The 12,413-nt window shown below is 41.8% G+C and overlaps 1 protein-coding gene across 2 annotated transcripts in view; it reads right to left on the bottom strand.

The window, feature by feature from the left end:
* Positions 1-12,413, bottom strand: part of STS (steroid sulfatase) — a 90,629-nt gene that overhangs the window by 13,182 nt on the left and 65,034 nt on the right. For both annotated transcript variants that reach the window (XM_081907624.1, XM_081907623.1), the window contains exon 9: positions 8,503-8,624. In XM_081907624.1, the coding sequence (XP_081763750.1) occupies positions 8,503-8,624 (122 nt within the window). The remainder of the gene's footprint in view (positions 1-8,502; positions 8,625-12,413) is intronic.

Raw genomic sequence — 12,413 nt, 5'->3', positions numbered from 1 at the left:
GTGTGTGGCCTAAGCTAAGGCTGCTATGGGTGTATGGTATAACCCAAAATTGCTGCCAGGGAGAACATGGCATAACACAAAATTAGAGAGACAACCAAATCTGAAAACCATCTGTTTACCATAGGATGTCAGCTATGTCCTGGTTGTGGAAATCACATAATATTGATTACACAGAGGGAGAGAGATGGCGTTGCTATCTAATAACAACAGGGATCATTCCTCAGTTGTGTTGGCATCCATCTGTCTTGAGAGACAATGGAGTGTGCCTCCAGGGGAGAAGTCAAACCGCTGCATTAGCAGCAACCAAGTGACCTCCCTGGGGCACAAGTCTGAGCAGTGTGTATGGAGTATGGTCCTGGGCTTCCCATATGGCTTCACTGATGTGGTTCCACTTTGGTTGGAATGTCCACTTTCTTTCCTATCCCCCTGAGCCCCTTCTGCACACTCCATATTTTAATTGATTGTTTGATTGATTGATTGATTAATTGATTGATTGATTGAATGAATTTATATACCGCCCTATACCTGGAGGTCTCAGGGAGGTTCATAGCAGCTCCATAGCATGACCCCTCCAACACAGGGGAAGGAAAGGAAATTGAAGTCCCACTGTGCACAGCATTGCATACAACCAGTGCTATCTTTCTAGAAAAAGAAGTGCAAGAGCTCACCATGAATATCTCCCTTGTTGTCTTATACAGTGGTCACTAGGGTTGTGAATGTGATCCATGCGGGATACACGTTTGCAACCCGCAGTGTTCACAACCTGCATCTGCGCATCTGCACAGGTGCAGGTTGTGATTTGGCATTTCTATGCATGTGCAAAGCGCAATTTAGAGCTTCTGCGCATGCACGACCGCCAAAAGCCAGAAGTAACCTGTTCTTTCATATCAGTAACCTGATATTTCGGTGGTCAGTAACCCGAAAAGATGCAAAGCGTGTTCTCCTTCATGGAGAGCACATGTTGCGGTGGGGTCTGCTGAGCCACCCCTCTGTTATCAGGCAGAGTCTCTAAAGATGGCCTGGGGCAGTGATTGGTTCACTAGGTTGCTGGGGTAAAAGTTATGTTGCAATTTTGGTGGGAGGCGTAAAATGTTTAAATACTCTGCACGCAGCCTGGAGCTTTCTCTTTGCTGCGTGCAACGGATCACCTGCCCACCCGCCCTTGAGTAAGGGGTTGTTGCATTGACCTTGCTATGCCTGTCATGGGGTCGTCTGCCGTTGGGGCAGGGGCCTGGTAGGAATTTTGTCCATCTGGCTGATTGGCTGGGCCATTTGGTTTTTGCCTACTGCGTAGCAAATCGTCACAACTTGTAAGGTTGCGGTTAGGCATTGGTTATAAATTGGTGGAGGAGGGGTTAGGATAGGCTGGGCCTGCCTCTCCATGGTTGCTGCGGAAAGGGAATTCTGTTAAAGGAATCCTGGGGCTTGCCATCTTTTCGTCCAATCCCTGGAGTGGGACTAGGGCCGGCAAGCCTTCGGAAAGCATGCGGATGAGAATTGAGGGTCTGTGACTCAGCTCCATTTCTCCCCGACTTGCTTTCCCCCGCACTGTCTTTCGGTGGTGCCCAGAAGTCAGTTCTGTCCCCAGGCAGGGGGACAGATACTGTAGTCTTAACCAATGCCTAAACAACCACTCACGGTTTTGTATTTAAATAAAGTTGTGGCCAAAATTATGCCAAAAACCTTAAACAAAAATTAAGTGTGCATTGTGAGTTATTTGGGGGGTGGCTTGGGGACCTCGACGCGCAACCTGAAGCGGCTGTAACCCGAGGTATGACTGTAATGGCAGTGGCGCCCACCTGAGAGTTCTGCGAGTCACAGCTGAAAAAAAGCCCTGGATACAACCCAGTCCTATTCAAACAAGCTTTTGATTCTGTTACTGCTTAATGTACTGGCTGTGAATGCTGCAATTTGTGTTCCTGTGTTCCACTGCTGTTCTTAGTTTGATAATTTGTGTTTTATTGGGTGGAATTAGGGTTGTTTTTTACATTTCCATTTATGCCATTTTGAGCAACTCCTTTCTGGAAGGGGAACACAGAGTATAATTCTTTTAAATAAATCACATATACACACTTACACACACACACACACACACACACACACACAGCTTTGAGACTGAGTAGGAATTTGAACCAAGGTTTCCCAATCCTGTTTTGGCACTAATGATTACATTATGCTGGATTTTTCAAAAGGATATAAGCATGTGCTATAAAAGAGAAATATATTTATTTCTTCTTAATAAAACAGAAGTTTGTAGTATAGAAAAGGAATCTTGATAGGTAACATAAACCCAGATATACTGCTGTTGATGAATCAATTGTCTTGGCATTTATCAGCATTACAATAATGCTTTTCTTATGAATACTAAACCAATGTTAGACTTATTAAATCTTTTTGATGCATAGTTCCAAAGAATGTTTACAAGACACAAAGGAATTATTGGGTATATCTGTTTATGTTAACTTTGTTTGTCTTCAGTGAGAAAAAAATACCTTAGAAAATGAGATTCAGCGGCCATACACATTAGTATAGACTCATTTGCTCCAATATGACTACAACTCTGTAAATGGCCATTAAACGATCCCCTGAGTTTGAGTGATGCAAATGTCCCACGTAACCACAGATCTGCTCCTTATCGGGTGACTGCTCTCCTTGTAATGAAGTTGTCAAAGCAATACATTTTTAATAACTCTGATTCATAGGCCAATAAAGTTCCAGAGCTTTTGCTCATGGTATTTTAAAACCCTACTCCTTTATTTTAATTTTTCCAACCATAACATAAAAATCGCATCTGAGAACAGGGAAATGCAGACCTTGAAAAGGATTGGGTACAAAAAAAGGCTGAAAAAATAGGAATGGGGGAATTACCACATGCAGTTTCTCCTTTCATTGAGGCACTAGGAAGAAGAAAAAGCTATACATGACATTACATTCCACACTGAGGGTACATGAATATCTTTTCTTCTACCTAGTCCACACACAATCTGGACCTGTTGCACATTTTATGCCCCTGAATACCATGTTTTTAAAAAAAGTTTTGTTCCAAAAATAAAATGTCAGTGCAGATTGATTCCCAGTGGGTCTATCTGAAAATAGATGGAGGAGTATATCCAGACTGCCCATTGGCATTGTGGGTGGGTGTAAACCACAGTGCCAGTTACCACTTCCTTCCCCATTCATCTGGGGGACGTGCAGGGAGGAAGTGGTATGGAGAACTTAATCAAAGGGAGGGTTTTCATATGCGTATCAAGTAACCACAGCCATCGTTGTAGACGGCAGGATCTAAAACCAATCTAGTTTAAAAACAGCATGTTGAAGATCTGCAGGCACAATTCCATACTAAGAAAAACTATTTCTTTGCGCTGCAAATGGAAAGAGGCACACAGCCTCGGGCACCCTATATTATACCACAAGAGGAAAAGATTGTCTGAGTTTCTGATACACGATGAGCACAGCATATACAACAATGGCACAATCTGCACTGAAGAGAGAACAATGAAAATTGGGGGAGGATTCTCATCTTAGAACAAGTTGAATCATTCAGGCAGATCTGCGCTAACAACTTATTATTGTATTCCTTATTTGGTAGCCCCAGCACTGTTCTAATGGGAACTCTGAAATTCTCCCACTGTGGCTCTGAACTGTTACAGCCTAAAGCATCTGCGTCATCCAGGCAGGGTGGGTTGGGGAAGAAGCTGGTGCAGAAATTAGCAACCTCCTATGCATGGTGAACATGAGTGTAGCCTAAGGAACATGTGTTCTCAGTACCCGGTGAAAGGAATCCTAAGCAAGCTTGGTATGACACACATACTGTGATTACTAGATATGATAAATGACCATGCCTAAAAGCAAGATCTGGTGGAAGATGTATGTGTTGTCTGTCACTTTTGAAAGCTTACCATAGCATTATGAAATTTGATGTAATATATGGAAGTCGTAAGTTGCCCAGAAAGTCCACAGTGTTCACAGTTGACTTAAAAAAAATGAAACTTGGGGGGGGGGATAGATAAATTAAAAGTTACATTTCAAGGGAGAATGAGGAGGGTCAAATGTTTCCAGGATGCTTGGATAATTTTCAAAACCATTATCATATACAGAATGCATACCACACATTTGGTAAGTTACAAAAAAACAAAACCTGAAGGCTGAAATTCTATACACGCTTATCTGGGAAAGTCCTGTTCAATGGGTCTTTTTAAAATAAATAATAATAACAACAACAACAACAACAACAACAACAACAACTATATATTACTATATATAGTTGTTATCCTTCATTTGATATGCTGCCTGTTAGCCTATAGTTATCCTTCATTTGATATGCTGCCTGTTAGCCACTTGGGGCACAATTTTTTAGGGACATTACAAATAAACAGATGGTGCTGAAATAAACAGATGATGATGACTGAAACTTGTACATCACAAAAGTTAAGGATATGTGTTTCTAAACTTTAGCTGGATGTAACATCTGCTGGTATCAGTGTAAGGTTTACTTTGATGTAAATGTGTTTAGAGGTGGGGGGGGGGGGAGTAGATGAGATGCTAAATGTATGGCCCCTAACAAAAACCACCAGAAAGACATTGTATTGATGTTCAGTTTTTAAAGAGAGTGAGGTTGGGAGAAGGAAGTGCATGGCTGCCATTTTGACAGCAACAACATATTTGGTACCATATCCATTCAGTGCCTTTACTTGCTAGCAATGCATTTCCTTGACCAAAATTTTATGCTGCGATTTTCTTATTATTTACCAACAACATTTGGCAGCATGAGAGCGGTGTTGTACAGAGGAGCTGAAAAACTGGAAAGGCAGAGAGATGACAACAAAACCATCACAAAGAGCAATTCTGTGAATGCCCAGCCTGATAAAATCAACCACACATCAGAATAAGAGAGCTAAAGAACTGCAGAGATATTTTCTTTGTATAACTGTAGTGTGCTGGAAGGAGATAAGCCCACATGGAGGACCTTTTGGTATCTTGAGAATGTTCTCTGTCAACATTTTCCTATTGTGTCCACAGGGGAAATGGTTTTTTTTTTTAAAAAAAATGAAGATCGGTACTGGACAAGAGACCAGTCGCTCAAGTTCTCTCTGGAGGCTAGCAGCTTGAAAGAGGCATGAACAATGTTTTACCGCTTGCCTCTGCTCCCCAGATAAAGCAATGTGAAAATATCAGGGCTGCAATCGGCCAGGCATCTATCTGTTACACAGTGTGAAGAAGCTCAAGCAGACGATGCAACAGGAGTGAAGAATAGCAGGTTCTGCACTTGGGAACATGCTGGGAGGAAATCTGCTATGTCTTTCCAAAAGACCTGAGACGAGGCCAAGGAAAGGCTCTTTTCCCCACTGTGGCTTTTCAAAGGAAGCATCTCATTCTTCCTAGAAACATATTACTGAACTCGGAAGGATGTCTGAAGAACCCTCTCTCTCTCACACACAGCAAATGGTACTTATGGTGAAACCATTCAGCGGAATCAAAAAGGGAAGTGGAGGAGAATGATTGAATCCTGAATCTGTTTGTTGTGTTCTTTTTGAGAGGCTAAATCTCTACCCCTACACATACCCTGCCATCATTTTCCTCTTCCTAGGTCCCTGTACTTCTCTCTCCCAGTCTCTGTGAACTTGTGAGAACTGGTGACCTGGCTCTGCGTACTGACAAGTTTGGATTTGGAGTGAGATGTCATTAGCATGCTTGTTGATATTCATGACATCTCACTTCCAAGCTTGCACAACTCTCTCACTCCTTTTCATCCAACACATGTGTGGCTATAGAAGTGCTAAGCAGATGCCTAGGATCAAAAATGCATTTATTTGTTCAGTTTTTAAACCACACTTCAACTTTTAAGATTCCTGGGTAGTTTACAAAATACACACCCATTTATTTATTGATTTAAAAAAGTTTAAACCTTGATCATTACTGTAAAGCAGTGTCTAAACCACTACAGCAGAAGGCAACATATCTGACCTAAAATACTTCCCAAGGGTAGAGTGAAGAGATATGTCTTAAGGTACCATTGAACACTCAGTAGTGAGGGTGACAACCAAACTTTCAAGAGGAGAGAATGCCACAGGTGTCAAGAAGACCCTAACTGGCATAAGGGGGAATGTAACTCAGTCTAGAACTGGCCATCTCCCTCATCCCTGGTCCATCTAATCCACCATCCTGTTCTCACAGTGGCCAGTCAGATGGCCAGGCAGATGCTTATGAAAATATGCAAAGAGTATGAAAAGACAGCATTGAGTGTCATCCACATATTGGGGACACCAAGTTCCAAATTCCCTGGCTGATGTCTCTCAGCAGCTTTATAGAGATGCTAAAATGCAATAAACTGGAGAGGGAGTGATTAACCCAGACAACAGTAGATAATTCAAAGGACCTGGACAGTAGTATTCTGGGTGGGCTTCAGTCCCCCATAAAGATCAAATTTGCAGCATGAGCAGCATGTTAGAACTAGTCTTAATGTTGGAAGTCAAGCAACATCTTTGGTACAAAGTAGTTTTCAACAGTTTTTAAACACCAACTGTAGTCCCCCCCTGGGCAGAAGTAGGGTTGCCACAATTATCCACACCCTGGCAATATCCATATGATTATTGAAATGCATTGGACATAGGGTGACCATTCAAGACTTATGTACAATGCAGTCAAACCACCAACTGGGTGGGAATATGGTGCCAGCACTTTTGCTTAAGCAGTAATTGGAATATATGTTGTTGTTGTTGTTGTTGTTATTTTATAGACACAATTCAATGTGCTAGCTTTGACTGCCAAGCCCTTACTCATTCATTCATTCATTCATTCATTTTATAGCTCACCTTCCTTCTCAAAGAAGCCTAGGGCAGGAAAACACAAGTGATAAAACAATAACAAACAACTTAAAAATAATTACAATACAATACAGATGCATAATGGGTAAGAACTTGAGTTTAAAGGCTTGTTGTGTGAGAAAGGTCTTCAGTAAGCACCAGAAATACAACGGAGGATTCCAAAGGCTGGTGCTACAACACTAAAGGCACAATTCCTACATTGTGCAGAATGGACATCTTCAACTCCTCAACTGCAGAGTACAGTGATGGATTGAGTACATGTCGAGTGATTATCTTTCAGATATCCTGATCCCAAGCTGCACAGTCATACCTCCACTTACGTATCCCTCCGATGACGTAAACTTCGGGATACGTAAGCAGCAAACCCGGAAGTATATTTCCAGGTTTTTGCCACTCACGTATGCGCAGAAGTGGTCCCTCTGGTTGCAGAAACTTTGGGATTCCACCGGAGCTCCAGAACGGATCCCGTCTGCAACTGGAGGTACCACTGTATAGGGGTTTATATGGCAAAAATAGCACATTGAACTAAGCCCATTAGCTAATTGGCATGCAGTGCAATTATTTCAATGGTGGATTGATGTGTTGGTGATATCCTGACACAACAAGCAGTCAAGCCACCATATTTTGCACCAGTTGCAACTTCCAGACTAACCTCAAGGGCGTCCCAACATAGAACACATTGCAATAATCCAGCCTGGATGCTATACCAGTCCAGAAACAGCTGTAGCTGTCTTACCATCCGAAGCTGGTGGAAGGCATTCCTAATAATATATGGCTTGGGGATAGGTATGTGAAGGATCACTTGCCCTCATGCAAACCTGTCCACCTCTTACGATAATCTTCTCAGGATCTTCTGAGGATCCTCCCACCTTTGGTGGTTAGGCAGATGATGACTGAATATAGACCTTTCAATGTTGTGGAACCCAGGGAACTAATTCTCTGCTCAGGAACATCCAGCTGGTGCTCACCATGTTGGCTGCCAGCTAAAATTAAATCCCATTCCCTTTTAATGCATGATATTTTATATGCTGCCTTGTGCTTTGATTGCTCTTGCTGTTGTTATTGTAGTCTTCTGCATTTATGGCTCTTGTTTTGCTGCTCTGCTGTTTTTGCTTTTATTTCATTGTAATTTAATTTTTAACTATGATTCGGTTTTACCATTTTTTTATTTGCTGTTGCTGCTGCTGTTTTGCTTTGTTGTTAGCCATGGAAGCCTCTGGGTTGAAAGGCAGAGGTCAAAATAAACCAGACTAAAAAGTATATCACACCTAGCGGGCCTTTAGGGATATACTAGAAAGGAACCAAAATTTCCAGGTGGAGAAGGCCTCCTCATTGCTGAGGTAGCATAGGGCGGCTTCCTGTATTCCCATGTAACAGACTCTGCCCAAAGTTTTAAAATTTATTCTGATACTAGAGGCTTTAGCACAGTGACAATGTTAAACTTTGTTATACTGCATGAAATTAATTATCCAATACCAAATTGTTTATAGAAACTGGCTTTTTCACTAAGATAAAAGAATAGCAGAGATAAAGGAAATAAGGAGAAGGGTTAGGCACTTCAAGCAATTTATTTGTAACCATAGCCCAAGGCCTTCCTTCTCTCTCGCCCTCAATTCTTTTCAAGTTGCAATAAAAATTGCATAAAATATTTAAAATGGGATCAGACAATTTTACTTACTGTTTCCTGGATGCCAGCGCACTGCATTTAAATATGCATTACAGTAATGGAAGAGAAATTCATGCTTGGATCGGAGAGCAATACCTTGAAGCAGGGGCATCAGATCATGTCCATCAATAATTCTGAATGAGAAAGCATTTCAAAATCAGGGAGCAGAACCCATAAGCTGCCTGCCTGAAAAGGAGTTCTAACTATGCAATTCCATTTCTTAACAAATACTTTTCACAGATACCACTGCACCAGTTATGACCAGTTATCACATTACATGAAAGCAAACCTGAGTTTCATGCACCAAGTTAGGTCACCTCCAGTCTATCAGGATTATGTGATTCAGATGAAAAAAAGAACTCTCAGTTTGCACATTTCAAGTGGATTAAACAAGTCCACTTTTAAAAAATAAGCAAAAAAACTCCAGACATTTTCCAGTTTGTAAAGTGAAAGGGAAATGTAGTCAAAAGTGTGGGGTCAATGAATGACTAATGGGAAGATGTCAGCAGTTCTCCCCCCCCCCCTAATTTTTTTTATTAGTTTTCCAAATTTATAACAAACAAATAAAACGAAAACATCAAATACAAACTAACTAACAAACAAACATTTATATTAACTATAAGAATTCCACTTTTGTTAACATTGTTAAGTGACTTTCTCGAATCCCCCCAGCTGAGTTTCCATATCAGTCATTATAGCCGTTTTCCAAAACCATTTTAACATAAAATTTACTTAGACAATTAACATCTTTCTTTCTTTTCATATTGACCTCTATCCTTAATATTATACAATTTCACATATTTAAATCCTAGGCCAATCTATTACTCACATGTATTTCTATTTAAAGATGTCAGCTGTTCTGGAGGGAAGTTCCCCCCAAAATTCCCCTATTATCAATGCAAATGTCCCTGCTCATGTCCTTATCTATTGCTCTTTTTATAATGATATACATAAGATTTTTATTGAACCATTTTTATGGAAATTCCCAGATGCATTTTGTGGGTTTTTGTTGTTGTTGTTGTTCCTTTCACATCAGAACATATTCATTTCTTCCAGGCTAGCTAAATTTTGTGCTGCTGCATGTAAAAAAAACCCCACCAAGGACTAATTTTAGCAAACTTGTAATTTTGTTTTATATTCCTGGCATTCTATAGTATAATGCGGTTATTAGCCATTTTATTGTTGCGGCTCTCTATTTTGTTTTGCTTGGTATTGTTTATGCATTTATACAAACTTTCTTTGTATAAAGACTGATAATAAAGAGATTGATTGATAGGAAGATGTGAGAACATCCCACAAGCAATTCAAGATGAATGCATAACCACCTCTCAAACAAATGAGAATGAATGCTCAATAAAGTCCAAATATAATCTAACCTCTCTGTAAGAAAATCAGGATGGGTGCTCAATTAAATAGGTAGCTGGGAGGTATCTTATAATTTGTAGGGACTGTTAGCCAAGCCTGACTCTTTTTGATCAGTATAATTCATGTGTTTCCAGAGATGCATCTGTTCCATTCATAGGATACATTTGAGGTGTACATTTTAAAATATTGGCTATGTCTTCCCTTCATATTCCTGATTATAGGGCTCATTTTGTCTTTTTAAAAAACCCCCATACACATGCATAAGCCCCATGCAATTCATAACATAACAAATTGCTTCATGCATTCAATAAGAGAGTACAGCATTCAATTTGTTGGCAGAGAAGGTAGGAGTTGAAGTTATAAGCTAACCAAACATGTTTCCATTCATTAAATTCTCAAATATCTCATATTTACTCACAGGGCGGAAATGAAGCTACAGTTTTGGCATGGTGCGAATCACAACATTTACAACTGTTTACAGAGAATTAACTCAATCTGGAGCATGTTTTGATTGAAGCGTATTGTATATTAAAAGTCTGAAGATGCTCTGAAGCATATTGGATGCAAATCATGCACTCAGGGCTTGCACCCCAGGACCAGTGTAATAGATTTCATATATATATGTGGTGTTGGCTTCAGGTTTGGGTCACCTTGGCCAAATTCCCCCAGTGGGCCAAGATCCATGCCACTGTCACTTACGGTTGCCCATTTGATAGCACAGTTTCCCAGAGAAGAGCAAGAGGAGCCTTCTCAATCTCCTTACTTTTGCAATGACTGCTCCCCACATTAAATGGAGGGCTCCCTTTGTGTGGGCGCACGCAGCCCCTGGACCCTAAATGGCACCATTAGCACAGGCTTTGCTTCGCCTTCCCTCAGGTGGGATACCTGGATACCTACCTCAGTCAGTTGCCCAATCCCGCCTGGGGAGGCATTGCCAAGGTGATCAGGCCAGGTAGGGGGAGGAACCACCTGCCCACACAATAGAGGGAGGATCATACCTGGGAATCATCAGTTGGCTCCAGAGCTTCTCCTACCCTACCCACCCTCAGTTAAGACTTCTTTTGCAGGTACCTTTTCTCCACAGGTACGCAGGCACTGCTACATCAAGGTCGCTGTTGAAGGGTTGGAAAGGAATTCTCCTGCATTGGCAGGTTTGCCTTTCCCGTAGCAAAACGTCACAACTTTGCTGGTATCAGGCCTTGGGCGGAATCTTTTAGTCTATCTTCCCTGAATGGGGAGGCGTGCAGAGGTGACCCATGCCCCCCTCTTCTTTGCGGCAGCGATACCAGGATTCCCCGTTAAAGGGGTTGTTTGAGGGGGCTTTGGCCATACACCTAGAGGTCGTCATTGCTCTCCCCTGTGATGGCGGCGTAACGGGGGTGGATGCTCTCTGCTTGAACATATGGTCTCCAGAGCCAGCCCATTCCCCCCCCCCACTGGATAACCCTGATGTTCCCCAGATCCCTGGCAGGCGACTGGGAGGGATAAACGCCCAATGCCTGAGCCAAGGTCTACCCACATCTGAAACATAATAAAGTTGTGGCCAATTTTAATTCCATAGCATGTTGTCTTGAGTCGTTATTCCACACAGGGGCCGTCCAGGATTTGGGGGACTCTGCCTGTCCACGCAAATGAAGGTTCTGAGAGTCGACAGTGGGCATTCTGCATGGGTGTGGGCCTTTTCAGGTGTCCAAGAACGACTACTCCCAATGCCAGCCCCACCCAAATGTCTCAAATTAAATCACTGCATTCTTAACAAATGCATGGAACAAAAAATAGGGAAAGTACTTTCTTCTAGTGCTGCGAATGCCTCTTTTTAAAAAACTAGAGTGATGACTACAGTGTTGCAGCATAAAGAAGAAAGACATTCCAAAGGGTTGTATTTCCGTGAAATCTGTACACATCGAGACGACTGGACAAATGAAAGCATGACAGAATTACTATTTATATTGGATGTCCCAAGGCAATGATGGATCTAATCTTTCACATCCTGTACCCTTCCAGGACTGTCTTTTCCCACAGGCATTTGATAAATCAACAGTTGTACCAGAGTGTCTCTTAACTGCAGTTCTGCTGAAATGCCACTGTCTGGTCTGTCAGCTGGTGCTATGTATATGTGTGTGTTGCATAAAAGTAAAAGTGACCTTGCCTTTTTTGCCCTCAGTATAGTTTGATACCCTGGCAAAATGGGATGGACTAGGTCACTTGAAAGCTAATTGGCTGCTGGAGTGGGCATCTTATACTGTAATTGGTTGCATGGCAAGCAGCCTTTGGAGCAGTCACATTTGAGAGGGGGATGAAGAAGGGCTGCCAATGCTTGGATAATTTGTCTGGAGTCATTAAAACTGTGTTATAAATAAATCAACACTGAAAGAAGTAAACCATCACAAAGCATTGTACTCTGCAATGATCAGGTGCTTAAGCATCAGCAAGAATTCTCTATATGGTTTAGGTAAAGGTAAAGGTAAAGGGACCCCTGACCACTAGGTCCAGTCGTGGCCGACTTTGGGGTTGCGATGCTCATCTCGCTTTATTGGCCGAGGGAGCCAGCATACAGC

Source organism: Podarcis melisellensis (genome assembly GCF_964234715.1).
Source record: "Podarcis melisellensis genome assembly, chromosome: 4".
Lineage (NCBI taxonomy): Eukaryota > Metazoa > Chordata > Lepidosauria > Squamata > Lacertidae > Podarcis > Podarcis melisellensis.
This window is presented reverse-complemented; position numbering and strand designations above follow the sequence as displayed.